At 28.2% G+C, this 17,530-nt stretch overlaps 2 protein-coding genes across 5 annotated transcripts; both read left to right on the top strand.

The window, feature by feature from the left end:
- Window positions 1-170: 170 nt before the first annotated feature.
- LOC126840215 (acylamino-acid-releasing enzyme-like) lies at window positions 171-5,868 on the top strand. Its single transcript, XM_050575819.1, has 13 exons — window positions 171-828; window positions 907-1,124; window positions 1,424-1,587; window positions 1,685-1,833; window positions 1,905-2,172; window positions 2,263-2,411; window positions 2,666-2,840; window positions 2,917-3,168; window positions 3,226-3,354; window positions 3,413-3,621; window positions 5,251-5,330; window positions 5,425-5,640; window positions 5,745-5,868. Exons 1-13 carry the CDS (start codon window positions 820-822, stop codon window positions 5,854-5,856), a joined length of 2,130 nt encoding a protein of 709 aa, XP_050431776.1. The 5' UTR covers window positions 171-819; the 3' UTR covers window positions 5,857-5,868.
- Window positions 5,754-16,691, top strand: LOC126840213 (DNA repair protein RAD50). 4 transcript variants are annotated; one of them, XM_050575817.1, is made up of 22 exons: window positions 5,754-5,877; window positions 7,877-8,104; window positions 8,184-8,312; window positions 8,377-8,492; window positions 8,699-8,811; window positions 8,912-9,254; window positions 9,390-9,586; window positions 9,653-9,900; window positions 9,972-10,111; window positions 11,663-11,788; window positions 11,853-11,946; window positions 12,012-12,221; window positions 12,292-12,429; window positions 12,496-12,647; window positions 12,724-13,300; window positions 13,382-13,588; window positions 14,521-14,694; window positions 14,776-15,103; window positions 15,174-15,262; window positions 15,334-15,467; window positions 15,563-15,691; window positions 16,565-16,691. In XM_050575817.1, exons 2-22 carry the CDS (start codon window positions 7,880-7,882, stop codon window positions 16,608-16,610), a joined length of 3,915 nt encoding a protein of 1,304 aa, XP_050431774.1. In that variant the 5' UTR covers window positions 5,754-5,877; window positions 7,877-7,879; the 3' UTR covers window positions 16,611-16,691. The 4 variants fall into 4 exon arrangements, with proteins under 4 accessions (XP_050431774.1, XP_050431775.1, XP_050431772.1 ...); XM_050575818.1 differs by lacking the exon at window positions 5,754-5,877 and adding an exon at window positions 6,134-6,282; XM_050575815.1 differs by lacking the exon at window positions 5,754-5,877 and adding an exon at window positions 6,294-6,913.
- The last annotated feature ends 839 nt before the right edge of the window (window positions 16,692-17,530 follow it).

The following is a 17,530-nucleotide window of genomic DNA, read 5'->3' as shown; positions in this document are numbered from 1 at the left end:
GAGTTTGTTGTTACTACTATTATTATTATACATTTTATAAAAATAAACTATCAACTATGTTTCGACTAAGCATAATAGACAAAAAAAACAACATAAAATACTGAGAGCCCTTGGCTTAGCGTTTTTGCGCCGCTGCAGCTGTGCCAAGTTATCTGGCAACGACTGTAACTCAATTGTGTTATTCAGAACCTCTTTGGTCGATTCGAGTTCTACCTTTTTTGCCGGTTATACAGAAAACGAGTGTTATCAGTTAAAAACAAAAACATTTTTTTTTTAAATCTGTGGTTACGACCTTTTTTGTTGGAGGTGTCAAACAGTTGTATACAAAGTTGGAGGTATGGAAGGTATGGAGGTGTCTAATTTATCTTATCTTAATAAACCACCGATTATTAATATGCATATAGTCATAGCATACAGGTATACTTGCTAATAGTGAAGGGTCTATGGAGTATGGACTGTTAATACTTTTATGACTTGTTTCTATATATAAAAAAAAATAGACTAAAGTGTATTAAATATTTTTTATTACTAGATAATTTAATCAGCCAGTGTTCTATGGGTGCATGTGGAAAAAAAAAAAAAAAAAAAAAAAAAAGATAATTTAATCGGAGGTACCATAAATTGTGTATTTATATTTTGTCGAGTTTCACTTCTTCATATCTATTACCTACTTATACTTATCTATTCACTTGTTATAATTTTATCTTATTATTATTGTGTTTATGTCGCACTTACAATATTTAGATATTTTATATTATACAGTATAATACTAGTATAAAAAATAGGTAACATAATAAAGTACAATTTGAAATTTGGAAAATGGCACAGGTAAGAAAATGAATATACAATTACTAGGTGGGTAGTATATTTATATTGTAAATTATAACAATTGTATTACTGTTTAAGTTGGATAAAGTAGTTGCTGCATATCGTATTGCCACTCAATATCCAGCGTTAATATCTGCTAGAATACTTGATTGTCCAACAACCTCTTCTGTTAGTGTTCAATCAATTTGGACACAACGAGTTTTAGAGAGATTAACAACGACTAAATACCGGCAAACAGTTATATCCGATTACAAGACTTTTATACCAACATCACCGCCTAGTGATATTACTAATGAGTATGTAAAAGAAATAATATTCATCAAAAAATAATGTTAAAGAACAGTGTTTACATAAACCGTAGCATTATAAAATATCTCAATTGTATTTCTCTACCAGAGTTATTACCAGAAACTTCTTTACTGAAATAATATATTGGTAATTTTTGCAGCAGATATATTATATGACCTATTTACTATAGATAATTTACTTTAGATTTTGTGTTTTACCATTTTTGAATGGATATTATTTGTATAGATATTTTATGATTTTGTCATTTACAATTTTAACTAAATTAAAAACTTTTATGTTTTTTTAGGTTATTAAGTGCATATTCCAATTCAAACAAATACTACTGCATAATTAGAGAAATTGATTCAGGAAAGGAAAATAAACAGTACTTAGAAGTTTGGTCAAACTTTTCTTTAATTAAAAATTATGACTTAACTGCTTTAGATATTCATGGAAAAGTTTATGCTGATGGTTTGTATAATTTCTGATTTTTACTATAAATTACAATTTCTTTATATTCTAATAATAAATATTGAGTATAAGATAAAATATGTATTATTTTTTTTAGCTGAATTTGGAACATTACAATGGTCACCCGATGAAACTAAAATTATGTACATTGCTGAAAAAAAAGTCCCAAAATCAGAACCATTTTTTAAACAAAAATCGATTTCTTCCAAAGGTTTAAATATTGAACCAAATGATAGCCCTACTCCAGTAAAACTATAGTTTATATTTAAATTTATAATTATAATTAAGAATATGTGTTAACAGCTCATTAATTCTAGGGTAAAGAATATGAATGGAGGCAAGATTGGGGTGAACAGCTGGTTGGTAAAGTTTCTCCGGTTCTTGTGGTTTGTGATATAAGCAAAGATGAGTTTAATGTTTTTCCAAATATTCCTGAAGATATCAATCCTGCTGCAGCTACTTGGATTCCTGATGGTAGTGGAGTTGTCGCTGTTGGGTATTTAACTACACCACGCAAACTCGGTCTTTTATATTGCACTAATAGAAGTAGCCAAATATTTTCTTTGACATTAAGTGGCAATTATAGTAAGTTTATTAAAAGTCATTCTCAGTTGTATATTAAAATTTACTTATAGTTTACCGTTTATTAATTTAACTCAATTTTGTAACTTCTAGCTGTATTGAGTTCGACTTCAGAAAAAATATCAGTAAAATCTCCTAGATTTAATGTTAGTGGTACTAAACTTATTTGGCTAGAACACCAAGCAGGGGGTCCACATCATTCATGTTTTAAGCTAATGTGCTATAATTGGTTAACGAAGAAAGTAATATTATTATCTTGTATGTGCTGTGTTGTAGTCGTAAGAGTATATGCTGTGCACTCATCTCCCAAATATCTATGTATTTGAGTACTCGTAACTAAAATTGTGCCTCTATCTGTGGCAGGCGAATTTTGTTATAAATATAGCACATACCTGTGTACAAAAGTGGGAGTTACAGTGTACACCCTACTACTACACTATTGTTTATGCAATTTTTACAAATATTTCTTTAACATTATTAACTCTGTTTATTTTAGATTATTACACTTGTTGATATTGTTAATAAAACATTGGAAATCAATAGAAAACAAGTGCCATTCTATGGGCTATATAATCAGGCATTTCCACAAAGGTGTTGGTTGAATGATGATAAAACTATTTTGCTGAGTACACCTCAGGGTGGTTCAATACATACATTTGCAATTGATAGTGGTACTAATTTATATTCAATTGTAATTCATGGTTCTTAATTTGTACTTGTAGCTAATTTATTATTTTTACTTTATAGAAACAAAAGCTATCAGTTTTCTACCTATAGTAAACCCTTTTCAAGATTCGTTGAGCGTAATTGATGTATGTAATGACGTTATAGTTTGTTACAAATCATCACTCAATAAACCTGGCCAATTATTTTTAGCCAGGATAAATACTAGTGATGGAATTTATGATTTCAATCAAGTAACTGTAAATGAAATATCACCTTCGCGTAGTCTTCCAAATAGTGATAAATTTGTCGTTGAACATGGGTTTACATTATATAGTGAGATTACTTATACCTTTGAGTACACAATTTTCTACTAATTTGAATAATTTTCAGGTAAACCAACTACAATTTATTATGGTCCAAAAAATAGTGACTGTCCATTAATTGTATGGCCTCATGGTGGTCCACATGCTCAGTCATTGGATTCTTACATAGCAGATGCTGCATTTTTTGTTCAAATTGGTAGTTAAAAAATATTTACAACATGATTTTAAAATTGTATATAACATAATTTGTTTAGGTTTCGCGGTATTATTTATTAACTTCAGAGGATCTACTGGATTGGGTCAAGATTATGTAGAATCATTATTAGGTCATGTTGGTGATGCAGATGTTAAAGATGTTTATAATGCGGTAGAATCAAACCCTTCATGGTCTAATAGAAAACTAGTACTTTTTGGCGGATCACATGGTGGTTTTTTAGTCACACATTTAAGTGGACAATACCCGGTAATTGTAATTTTATAGAATTCCACCATGTATTATTAAGCATTTAGCCAATTAAGGGCTAATAAGGGTCCGCGGTTGTGACTATTAGTGACATATACAATTTTTCCATGAGTAATAGCTATTTTAGTGATAAAAATAATAATGTCGTGTGGACTTATTGACCGGGATTATAGCTAACTTGGTCCTCACCGGTCGGCCTATTGGTGTGGTTTGCCGCTAAAAACCCGGGTGGTCACCCATCCGGGATCAAGCGGTACCGGTTGCAGCTTAACCTCAGGTGCCTTGCGGCAGCTGCGGTATCCACTGTGCCACACCGTACCCCGTATTTTAGTGATGGAAAATGATTTTATGAAAAAAACAATGGCTGCTTACAGCTTATAGAATGATCAATATTGACACATTTTTGTTTAAAAGAGGAAAAATTGTGAGGATTGAACTTAGATTTTTAAAAAACAACTGAAATAAATAATTGAGTTGATAACACACTAAAACTAGTTATAATATTCAAACTTTTATTTTAACAATTATTAATTAATTTAAAAAATAAAAGCCCAACCCCTGCTGTGTAGGAAGTCTTCCTCTTTCAAAAAAAAAAGCGTCAAAATGAAACCACTTTACATAATTTAAGTTTTTGTTCAAAAAACACCACAACCTCGGCTCTAAATAGTGATTTTAAGTTAAACGGTTATTTAAAAAAATTAATATTTTTTTTAATGACTTCAAAATAAAAAAAAATAATAAAAGTGCTCAAAAAGAATGAAATAATTAATTTTATAATTTTTTATTGTTATATATATTTTATAACTATTAATCCGGGAGGTGTGGCGCAGTGGACATCTCAGGTGCCGCATGGCACTTGAGGTTAAGCTGTGTCCGTTGCTGCTTGATCACCCGGGTGACCACCCGGGATTTTTAGCGGCGACCCACACTATCAACCCCGGATGCATGGCTGAAATGCCATGCAACCCGGTGACCGAACTGGCATAAAGTTAGCCATAGCCACTCCCGGTCAATACGCCATATGCATTATTATTATATAACTATTAATAACGCATTAAAGTACAATTTAATATCAAACATATGAATTAAAACAATTTACATAATATGAATGTACAGATTTAAAAATTAAACGAATCCTTTTTAAATATTAAAATAATTTAATAAATCACTTTTGAAACAAAAAAGCGTTTAAAAAAAAAGGTTAATTAGAGTTAATTACTATTAATTAGATAAAATTATTTGAATTTAAGTTGTAATGGGACTAATTAGAAAACCCAAGTTTGCATACAAAAAAATTGTCCAGATATGTCTTTCCGTTTCAAAGTTATGCGTGAACATAACTTAAAAATACATACAGGTAGAATTAATAACCTTCTTTGAAATCTGTTAAAAAAAATTAAATGATTTTGATACAGTAAATATTTTTTTGATCTGATTTATCAATATTTAAAGAGTTTCATTATTGTTATATTAAAATATTCTATAAGAATACTTGTGTTACAATCCAAATTCAATGCAGTCAGTGCTCTGAATCCTGTTACTGATATAGTTTCTGTTTATAACTTCAGGTATAAATGATTGGTATGTTTAAATTTAGCAGATTTTTTATTACAAACCGTATTGTTTCAGAATAAATTTAAAGCTGTATCAACTCGAAATCCTGCTATTGATTTTCTATCACTCTTTATTACTTCCGACATTCCTGATTGGTAAGAAAATTATATTTACTTTGAACACGAGCTTGTCTTTTCCAACTGGGTTTATTGAATTTTATAAAAATCAAATCATAATTTGCTTTTACAGGACCATTACTGAAGTGGGGTTTGACTACTTTTATGTTGATAACTTTGATAAATCTAAAGAAATTATGGTTAAAATGGCTGAAAGTTCTCCATTAAGATATGCTCATAAAGTCAAGGCACCTACTTTATTATTGCTCGGTAATAAAGATTTACGGGTGCCTTCATCACAGGGTATTGCTTATCATCATCTTATTAAGAAACACGGAGTTACCACCAAGTAAACTTGATTTTTTTTTTAATGGGATGCCTATTAACATTGATTATGATCAATGCTATTATTCATTAATTATTTTAATTATATTCGTTTAACTAAATTTTCAGGATATTAATGTACAATGATTGCCATCCTTTAAGTACAGTATCAGCAGATATGGATAGTTCCATTAATACTGCACTATGGTTTATTAAATATACTAGCGATGAATCTATGTAATGGACTCGTAATTCATACAGTGTAAGAGTCTTATCTGTTATTCAACTTTTGTACTATGATAAAATCTAAAATCATATATTCATGATAGTAGATAAATGTACCTATATTTTTGTTATTAAAAAAAAAGTTTACTGTTTTATTAATAAAAATAAGTTTGCAGGTTATTAATATAAATAGTGGATTTAGAATTCATTGTGTTTTATTATCTCATCATAAATTATATTTGTTATAAATAGTATCAGTCTGTTGTATGCGCTGATGATAGTATACACTACACAGTATTCTTTTTGTGGTTGAGAGTTTATTTAAATTGTATATTATTTTATTTCTTTACTATTGTTTATTAGTTTACATGGAATTATTCTAATTCGGACATACTTTTTAAGCCATGTGTTTATGAAGTAAAATCGGTGGTGTGGGGTCAGAGTAAGCAATGTTAAGTTTCGATTTATTATGACGATGGCTCTAAAGAATCTTATAATTACAAAATAACTAATTTAATTCCCACCTTTTTGATTAAGCAGTCGATATATTTTTATTATATCCGTTCCTTGACTCCAAGAAGATACACGCTTTATGTAAAATAAAAACTCGAAAGTTTCAAAGAGTAGGCTCGTATATTGGAGGGAATAAGCGTTCGAAAGAGTTCCCTTCAATGCTAAATAGGGTTATACTTAAACATATGTGGTACTCGCACCAAATAATATACCTTTTGAGTTATTGACTTCTACTCATTTAATAATAACTAATTCAAAAATAAACCGGCTGTTACCATAAACGGCAAACGCCGCTGGAGATAATTATTCTGTGTAACCACGATTAAAGACCATTAATCGTGTAATTCCACAGATTCTGTGATAATACCTTTATAAAATAAATTAATTTGATTGGCTGACCTTTACGCTGCCATTTTACTTTTATCATCAACATTTTCGTTAGAGATGTGGTAGAGATGCAAGAACCTAGTATATTTAAGCCTTGGGTGAACCGTTGATCTAGCCGCCCGGCTATGTGGAGTGTGAACACTCAACCGGTGATTACTGATAATCGATTATCGGTAATGTCGTAATTGTAAAATTTACCTTTTCCATATGTAAAATTGCCAATTAAGGTTTGGTATTTACTATTTACTAATTGATCCTTTAAATTGTAATGTTTCTTCTTTCTATGCACTTGATAGGGAACGTTTATTCAAATATGTGAATTTTTTAATTATTTAATTAAGTTTATTAATTGTTTGTTGCTTAAAACCTATGCCAAAAGTGTAACGCCTCCTTGTTAATACACATAATATAGTATAATTAATATTATTAGCTATTATTCAAGTTTTAATTTATACATTTGATGAAAAATATATTTTAGGTGAGTATATTACAAAATCACTCCATATTCTTACTGATTATTATCGCCTAAAAATGTTAATAAAACTGTGTAATTATTATGACGAATAAACATTTTTAGGTGTATTGTAATAAAATCAATAATCTGAGAGAAATGGTTTTAAATTTGTAAATACGAAAACGTATTTTTTTATTATTGAAACTATTAGGTACATGATTTTTTTATTTTTATGGTAGATCATTCTTAAATTTAATTATCAATAGAGTAAGCTAAATATTATCTCAGGCAATCTATTTGACAAAAGTAATTTATAGTAAGTTCAAAAAGTAATTAGTGGTTGAAGTAAGATTTTCAGCATGGTACTTAATGTAAGGAAAAGCATTCCTGCATCTTAAATTTGTCTGCTTTCAAACCATCTTATTACAGCTATTGACATTATATAAACCAAATATTATGTTAATGTATTTTATTTACATTATAAATATAGGTAATACATATACATTATACATATAACCTACAAGTTTTTGGTATCTCTATGATCTTTTTCATGAATGTAATAAGAACAAATATCTGCATCAACACATCAAATTAGTTAAAATAGTTATTTATAAGTCGGTTATGTATTTATTTTACTATTATAAACTAGGATTAATCAGTTCATTTTGTATTGTATTTTTAGAACATGTCTACTTTGAATAAAATATCAATTCAAGGCATTAGGAGTTACCATCCGGATGAAAGGCAGACTATTGAATTCCAAAAGCCGTTAACTTTGATTTTGGGTGAAAATGGTTGTGGAAAAACTACAATCATTGAATGTCTCAAATATGCTACATGTTCCGATCAACCAAAAAATACAAAGAATGGTGGTTTTGTGTGGGATCCTAAACTCTCAGACCATGTGACTGTATTATTTTAATTTAACTTTAATGTATAAAATTAAGAATTGAAAAATTTATCTATACTCGATAAACTTTATTTTCTAGGTAAAAGGTCAAGTAAAATTGTACTTTAATGACACAAAGAATTCATCAGTGGTTGTATCAAAGACTTTAGAATCTACTCAAAAGCAGAAAGTCACTACCAAAACCTTAGATCAAACTATTTCTATAAATGTATGACACAAAGCAAAATAATTCACTAATGTTTATAATGTATACATGATTTGTAATTATTTAGGGAAAGTCTGCGTCTCATAAGTGTGCAGATATTGATGAAATAATGTGTACATATTTAGGAGTTTCTAAACCAATTTTAAAAGATGTAATTTTTTGTCACCAGGAAGATTCAAATTGGTAAATTATTAAATCTTATTTAAAAAAATTGGTTATATATTTTTAATTCTCTGTTGCACAATAAATGTATTGTCTGGTGTCATCCTTAAACACCACTAGCTGTCTAACGGTTCATAAAGCCTATATTGTATGTTTAGCATATTAATCTTTCAATTTTAGATATAGTGTATATTAAATACATAGTTGAATGAAATGTTTTTGTACAGGCCTCTTGACGAAGACAAGAAATTGAAAGAAAAATTTGATTCGATATTTGATGTTGGAAAATATGATAAATGTATTGATCAGATCCGTAGAGAAATTAAGACTGTTCATGAAGGTAATATATAAACAGTATCAATTTAAAATGGTTTTTGTATCTTAATAAAAAAGTAATTTTTATCAACAATTGTATTGATCAAATATATTTTATGTTACAGACCAAAAAATAAGTAAAAATAATATTCAATTCAAAAAGAAAATTCGAGATGAAGCGCGTGATAAAAAGGCTACCTTAGATGACAGGAAAACGAAATTGGAGATTATACGCAATGACATTGCCAAAATAGAAGAAGAATGTATTCCTTTGGATACTAGAATTAAAGAAATTTCTAACTTTGAAAGTCAATTGTCAATACATCAAGGTGGATTAAAATGCTTTGAACAACAATTAATGTATATACAAGAAGCTCAAATAGGTTTAAAAAATGAAATTAAATCCGAGTTCAAAGGAAATGATCAACAGCTCGAAGAAGAATTATCTAATTTCGATAATAACTTGATGTGAGTTTTTATACCTATACTATTTATAGTTAAATATTAAATAGAAACAACCGTAATTAAATCTAATCAAATATCACTTTTTTTTTTAAAAAAAACTAATGAATATTTTTTTATTTGCTATTATCTTACAATTAGTCAAAAAGAAAGGGAAAAACAGGAATTAGAAAATGAAAAACAGGAAGCATCATACAATGAAAATAATCTTCAAGTAAAAATAAATAAACAAGAAATCAAACGAGGACAGTATTTGAATGAAGAGAAACAACATATGAGTAATATACAAAATCAAAATCAAAATCTGACTAAACTAGCTCAAGATTTGAATATTGATTGTGAGTATATTTATTTGCAATGCTAATTAGAATGAAATGTTAAAACATATTATTATAATACTTTAGTAAATGATAAAGTATCAGAATCTACCCAAACTCAAGTAATTGATAAGATTACAAATTCTTTAAAGAACATGAATAATGTTCTGGAATCAACTCAAAATCAATACAGGCAAGTTGAGCATGAGTTACAATTGCAAATCGATGAAACGAGAGAGAGAAAAGCAAAATTAGAACATGAAATCCATATGAAAGAAAAGCAAATTAAAGAAACTGGAGTTGACATTAAAAATACCAAAGAAGCCGTTGAAGAAGTACCTATAACAATACTGTAAATTAAGTGTATTCAAAAAATTAAATGATCTTAACTAATTTTTGTTTGCAGGTAAAACATTCAGCTAATAGATTAGGTGTTTTAAAGAATGAAATGGTGGAAATTGACAAAAAACTAGAAGAGCTAAATAGATCATTGGATGTAAATAATATTAAAAAATGCATCGAAGAAAAGCATAATGAAAAAACTAGGTAATCTCATTAAATCACAGCTAATTTTATATTAATAAATAATGAATATGTTACTCATTATTTATTAATTATAATTGACAGCTCTATATAAGTTTTACAGTCTATATAAATAAATACTTTGAAACTAAAAACTAGATGGAAAAATTGAAAGCATCGCAATATGGCAAAAAATAACCTATTTCTCCAAATCTTTTTCTAAATGCTTAAATATATTGTCGTTTCCATAAAAAAACCTTTTATGTACCAATTTTACGATTTTGAGATTTTGGTATCCCTGGATACAGAAAAAAATAAGCTATCGTATGATAAAATCTCTAACGTGCCATCTCCACTGTAGATTAAATGAAAAACCTACTATAAATCGTTTTACACGTTTTAATGTCTCCTGAACAATTATTGGGTTTTAGCACATAGGAGGTTTTTTCGCGGCAACGACAATATGCAGGGTACTCACCATTCTACTTTACAACAGATTTATGCATCATAACATTATTTCAGCTAATGAAATTGTTATTCTTTTAAATTATGAATAATAGGGTTTATTGTTCAAGTCAAAAATATTATTTTAAAATTATGGTTTTGAGGGTAAATTTAAAAAGTGAAATAGCAACCAATATATTTAATTTAACTATTAAAAGTAATCATTATATTTATAACATTATTCTACATTAAAAGTTAAATCAAATATGTGAGCAGTTGCTATCAACTTTTAAAAGTTACCCTCTAAAACTACACTTTAAAAAAAAAATTTAGTTTGAGCAATAAAAACTATTTTTGATCATTTAATTTAGTAAAGATTTCATTAATACTTTCCCAGCAAAAATAGTTAGATTAATAATATTAATAAAATAGAACAAATTGTTGTATAGTACAATTTTGACTCGTTTATGTACTAAAATGGTACCCATTAAAAAAGTGTGATTGTTTAAATTACATTTTTTTTTTTTTACTAATTTTTTAGTGAAATAATTCAATTGTTATACACCCAAAAATATGATTAGTTAGGCCATTATGGTACTAAAGAATAATTTAAAGACAAAAACATTAAATTTGGCAGGAAAAACTTGTAACTGGTAGTATATGAAAATAGTAAAAAAACCAGAAAAATAAAATAATTGTTTATTGGTCATGTTGCAACAATTATTTATTTTGTTGATATTATGATTAGTTTGGGAAATACTAAATGACCTAAATAATAAAATAAAAAAATAATTTATAAAAAAAGAAATCAAACTTATACGTTATTGTATGAATGTATTAGCAATTTTCTTTCGTTTACAATTAAAAGTAAGCTAATATACATAGCTCAAGTTTAACTATTAAATTAGGAAAACTGGCTTTATGGCTTTTCTGAACAATCAGGTTTATGCCAGATATTATGGCCGGTTGCCTGTTAACCATCAATTAATACTAATATCAAATATTTTTAACAATTTTTATACAATATTTTTTTTTATTATCTCCCCACCTATAAGACCACACTTCCCTACTGCAAATCATGCATTTAGAAATTATTTATTGACAATAATATTTTTGAAAAACGTATTATAGTTTGGAAGCAAAACAAAAAGATATTGATAAGGAAGTACAAACTTTGCAACTTTTGAGTATTGAACAAGCAGAACTTAATACTATAAGGTCAAATAAATCTGGAATCGAAAATAAACTTCAGATACTGTAAGTTTTATATGGTAACTTTAAAAAGGTCTAGTAACTAATTTGTACGAATCTATTTTTTTAGTAAAAACAAAGTGAATCATGTTCTTGTAAACCTACTCGGGTTTATACCAAAGAGCAACCTAAAATATGAATTCAATTCGGCTTTGGAAAAATTGGTATGTTTTAAACTTGCTTTAACTCCATTAAGTTTACCATTATGAATGTTTAAACTTTATTAAAGACTAGCACAATAAAATCCAACCGAAAATCTATTACTGAAATACAAAAAAAGTTGACGACTTTAGAAGCTAACCACAAGCATAAAGTAGAGAACATACGTACAAAACAGAGGATGCTTTCTGACGATGAAAATGCCGCGTATGAAATGTGTCAAGGGCAAGATTATGATACAATTTTAAAAGAAGTCAATGAAAAAGTAGAAGAGTTGCAAGTAAATACTTTATTATTCTTCATTTGACCGTATTTTGTTCTGTAATTGCTTAAAAATATTTATTTTCAAGGATCTCAAAGGTTCTGTATCAACTTCAGGCCACTTATTTAAACGGTATATAGCAAAACTTCAAGCTGAAAAACCATGTTGTCCGTTGTGTCATCGAGGCTTTGGATCAGTTGATGATGTTACTGAACTGATAAATGATGTAAGAACTATCTAAAAATTACAACTATTTAAAACACAAATGTCTACAACTATTAAAGCTTTACAGCTGAACATGAGAGTCCAACAAATTCCTGATGAGTTGGATAACACAGTTGGTCAGTTGGAAATATATTTAGAAAAGCAGTCAAAATTACAACAAATGATGCCTGTTTGCACTCGGATTTCTGTTTTAAAAGAAACTGAAATACCCAATCTTAAGTAAGTAATATATTGTATGTAATATTATCTTTTGATATGTTTTTATTCAATAAGTCATTTACGTTTCGAATTTTAGAAAAGAACTAGAAAGTATCGAGTTTAATTTAAAAAAATGTCGGGAAGAACTCACGGTGGTGTCTGAAAATAATGTCAAACTAGAAACTGATGAATCTAATGCTAAAGTTATTCAATCGGACATAACATTGATTGATAATTATATCAATGAGACTGCTCGTCTAGAAGAAAAAGAACAATTGTTAGTAGCAAAGATTAGTAAATCGGGATCCAGTAGAAATCTCCATGAAGCGTTATCTGAACAAAGCTCCATCAGGTCTACATTGTCTGCTGTTTGTAAAAACATAGAGAACAACGGTTCGGTGTTAGTTAAATATAATGAAAACTTACACGAGCTTCAACAAAAGAAAAACATGGTTACAACTGAAGAATTAAAAATAAAAAGTAGTGTTCAAGCTGAAAAAGGCTTAATGGAGAAGTTAATCGATCTACAATCTCTCGAAACGACACTAAACGTTGAGTTAAACGAGGCCAGGAGTGCTCTTGAACCGATTAAAAGTAATCTAATTTTATATGCCAGCAAATTAGAACAAACAAAGAAAAAACACATTTTACAAATCGAACAAGATGGAAAAAAAGTAATTACTTGCTAAACAACTGCTGTTGTATAATATTTTGTACTTGTTTACTTAAAAGTATTTATTTAATTTTTTTTTTAGATAAAAATGCTAGAACAAAACTTTGATAATATTAAGCGCTTGCAAATATCAATTGATGATTACAAGAAAAACTATTATTCACAACGCATTCAGGATATTAATGACTTGATGGAAAAACTAAAAAAAGAAAAACAGGATTACAGCAATGTTCAGTTGCAAATTCAGAAAAAAATAGATTTTATTAAAGAGTTTAACACCAATCAAAAGGTATTATCAATATTTAAAAAAAAGTATTTATTAGTTTATGTTTTAACACCATATAAAGTACATAATATTAAGTTTTACTATTATTGTGCTTATAAAAATACTTAAAACTTCAATGTGGAGCCGAGAATGGTAGATAGGGGCATTCTTTAATTTTTCACCATGGTCCCGTACTATACATAATGTGTTAGGACTGCAAATCCTTTTAGGCTGACTGATTTGTTGGGAATTCTAAAATTATTAATTGCTGACCATAACCAGTTTCTATCAATGCTGACACAGGCTTGTTGGAAATCAATGAATACGTTGTGCAGGTCTTTGTCATACTCGTAAAAATGTTCAATGCTTTATCTAAGGGTGAATATTTGTTCGGTTTAGACTAGCCTTTTATCACCACCTACACTAATGATAGTCACCTATGAGTTTCATATTGGTTCTATATATTTTCTATTCTTGATAAGATAACTTTTGAACCTTGACTAGTAGGAAGAAATAGAGATGCCCTGGTAATTCTCCACTTTTTTTGAGTCCCCCATTTTAAATCTCTGCCTATAACTGCGGTATTCTATTTTTTTTCCCTGTTCATGTTTCCATATGTCTGAAATCATTATGTGTAATTCCAGAATATTCCATTCCACAAGTATTAACTTAGGATTAAAATTGTCCTCACCTGGTACTTTATTGTTCATCAATTTCAAAATTATCTATAAGTTATTAAATAGTAGAAAATTAATTTTAAATTGATAAGTTAATCTATTATTTAAAAAATTATTATCAGATTATTTAAAAATTGATTAATGTTTTTACCACTAACATAAACCTTCCTTAGATATTATAACCCTATATATTATAGAAAATGCAGATTAACAACATGAAGAAAACCTAGAAAAACTGTTCTTTTCGTACTTAATATATAATAAATATTTTCTGTGTAGATGCAAAAATTTGATTTGGAAAACAATAAAAAGCTTAGGAATAAAATGAAAGAAGAAATTGAATGTATAAATGAAATACAAAATTTAAAAACACTTATTGGAGACACCGACATAAATATTTTATTAAAAGAAAAGAAAAAAGTGGTACAAAAAATAGAAAGTTTACACACTCAGGTTTGTAATTATTTTACATAAATTATATGTTTACCATAATGTAAATATAATTCTAAATAAAATTAATTTTTTTTTTTTTAGAAAAACGTTTCTAGAGGTAGGCAGTTAGAGTTAAATACTGGTATAACGAAGATCATGAACGAACTAATGAATCCTGATTACAAAGATGCAGAGAAAAATTACTTGCACGAATTGGTACACTTTGAAGTATTAAATAAAGTGGAAAAAGATTTAGAAAAGTATTGGAGAGCTCTCGATGCTACTTTGCAAATGTTTCATAAAGGTCGCATGCAAAGTATCAACGCTATTATTAAAGAGTTATGGGCAAATATCTACAATGGCAATGACATAGATTACATTGAAATTAAAACTTCCGATGACAATGTCAAACCAATACAAACCGAAACAAGTAAAAATAAATTACTATGAATGACTTCTTACATTTTAAAATTTGTTTTCAACATTTTACTAAATTTTAGCCAAAAGAAGAATTCACAATTATCGAGTTGTACAATGGAAAAATGGTACTGAATTAGACATGCGCGGCCGATGTAGTGCTGGTCAAAAGGTAATAGTTTATTTTCTTATATTTATATACATTTTGCTTTGATCAATGTAAATCTATGAAATTTTGTTTAGGTTTTAGCATGTTTGATTATAAGAATGGCTTTAGCCGAAACGTTCAGTAAAAACTGTGGTATACTTGCTCTGGATGAACCTACGACAAATTTAGATGAACCGAACATAACAAACTTGGCTGATTCGTTATCGCAGTATGTCAATTAGACTCAAATCAAATACATACACATTTTATTTAAAATTGTAACAATTTATGTAAATATGCTATTATTTTTTTTAAAAATTGTAGTATAGTGGCTCGGCGTAGTTGTCAACGATCTTTTCAATTAATTATTATTACACACGATCCAAATTTCTTGCGCAAGCTATCAGCTAGTGACAAGGTTGATAAATTCTATAATGTAAAAAGAAGTCCCAAGTAAGTATAATCTGTGTTAAGAAGAGACATTTTTAATTCAATGCAAGTTTATTCAGAATGGCCTGGTAGAAAATTATGTGTGTTAACTGTTAAATGTATGAAATCTAAAAAAATTTTAAGAATTGTTCAATAGCCCATTTAAAAATCAAATATGGAGATTTTGTCGTTAAACATTTGGGCATGCTAGATCGGTGTCTAGTCATTAAAAATAATTTTAAACATACAGAATAATAAATAAATGTGTATGGCTATATACACAAAATATTATCAAATATGACGAGAGAATCTGGAAAAAATAGTTTTTAAGGAACTGTTACTATTTTTGTTAATTTATCTTGAAAATATAAATTTTCTCCAGTTCTTTGTATTTTAGTTAAAAAACAGAAAAAAAATGACAAACCTGATTCTTTCCTAAACTCTGATATAAACAGGGGTTATAACTTATTTTAGATAACAATACAAATGAATAATGGTTTTATTGTTTTTCTTAGCATTATATATTCATTGTTATTACCTAATATAAGTATAACCAAGGGCGCCACAGCTCAAATTCAGGGGGAGACCGCCTATAATTTTATAATCTTCGAAAACATTTTTTATTCAGCCAAATTTAAGATGTTTTATTTAAATAAAAAAAATGATTCGATCATTCAAATCAAAATATTCTTTTAAATAATTATTTAGATAAAAAATTGTCTAAATAATTCCTTAATACGACCATGAACGATATAATGACATACTATAGTAAATGCCGAAAAAAAACGCTTATTCTACTACTTATTGAAAATGATTAATGAACTATAATATTTAAATCTGTTCATTACCACTATACTTGACGGTATCTTAGTAATTAATTAATTCATGTTTTTGCAGGGGTATGTCAATTGTACAAGAAAAAGAAATTGCATACTTATCGTAAAACTTGTCAAAGATAACTTGATATTTTTTATAAAAAAATGTTTATTTTGTTTTATTATTTATACCTTTTAAAAGTGAATTATTCTAGTTAAAATATATTTTTTTCTTATATTTGATAACTATCAATATAAGTTAAAATACTGTTTTATACATTTTTTTTTTTAACTTAAAATCAAATGTTTGATTTATACTAAAAGTTTTGTGTATTTGCAAAAAAAAAATTTATATCATAATTAACTTTATAAAGAACTTGGCTTTGTGTATAAATTATTTCATGTTTATTTTTTCTTATTGATGTCATTATAATTTTCGTAATTATGTTAATTGTAGACAGTGATTAGATCTCCTTAATAGGTCCTTTTTGAATACTACCGTCGTCAGAGCAAATAATCCGTCGTGATGAATATTGGGTCTATGGGTCGATGCAGTGTTCCAATCGCATTACTTTGTGATCCATAAATGGATGATCTTCTGAAACGATCGATTTTGCTGGGCCAGAGTACAACTCCTCGGTGGTTCCGAAAACTGTTGACCATATCGCTAATAGGCTTTGATTCACCGCCACTTCAGTTCAGACTGACAACTCTTCTCTTCTTACACGATTTGTGTTTATGCCCCTTGATGATTCTTATGACTAGTTCCTCCAGGTGTGTTTAGTTGTATAAGATTTCTCAATCTACTAATTTGGTTCCCGTCACAGCAGCGACCTCGGGAATTTTATTATTCGGTTTACCTCTACTTTTAAATCCATCTACTGTGATCTCTCTACCTTGTTAAGTTGTTAAGGTAAAATGTGATATTTTATTACCTACTCATTCGACCTTGGCTGCAATATGCAATAAAAGTGACTTTCATCAACTTCTCAGACGGTTTGCTTTTTTGTGTTTCTATTCTCCTCAACACACAAATTTTAATAATTAA

The sequence above is a fragment of the Adelges cooleyi genome, unplaced genomic scaffold, assembly GCF_023614345.1.
Source record: "Adelges cooleyi isolate 19-005CV unplaced genomic scaffold, UGA_ACOO_1.1 ACOO_flye_CR_arks_rails_tigmint_CR_PRNA_376, whole genome shotgun sequence".
NCBI lineage: Eukaryota > Metazoa > Arthropoda > Insecta > Hemiptera > Adelgidae > Adelges > Adelges cooleyi.
This window is presented reverse-complemented; position numbering and strand designations above follow the sequence as displayed.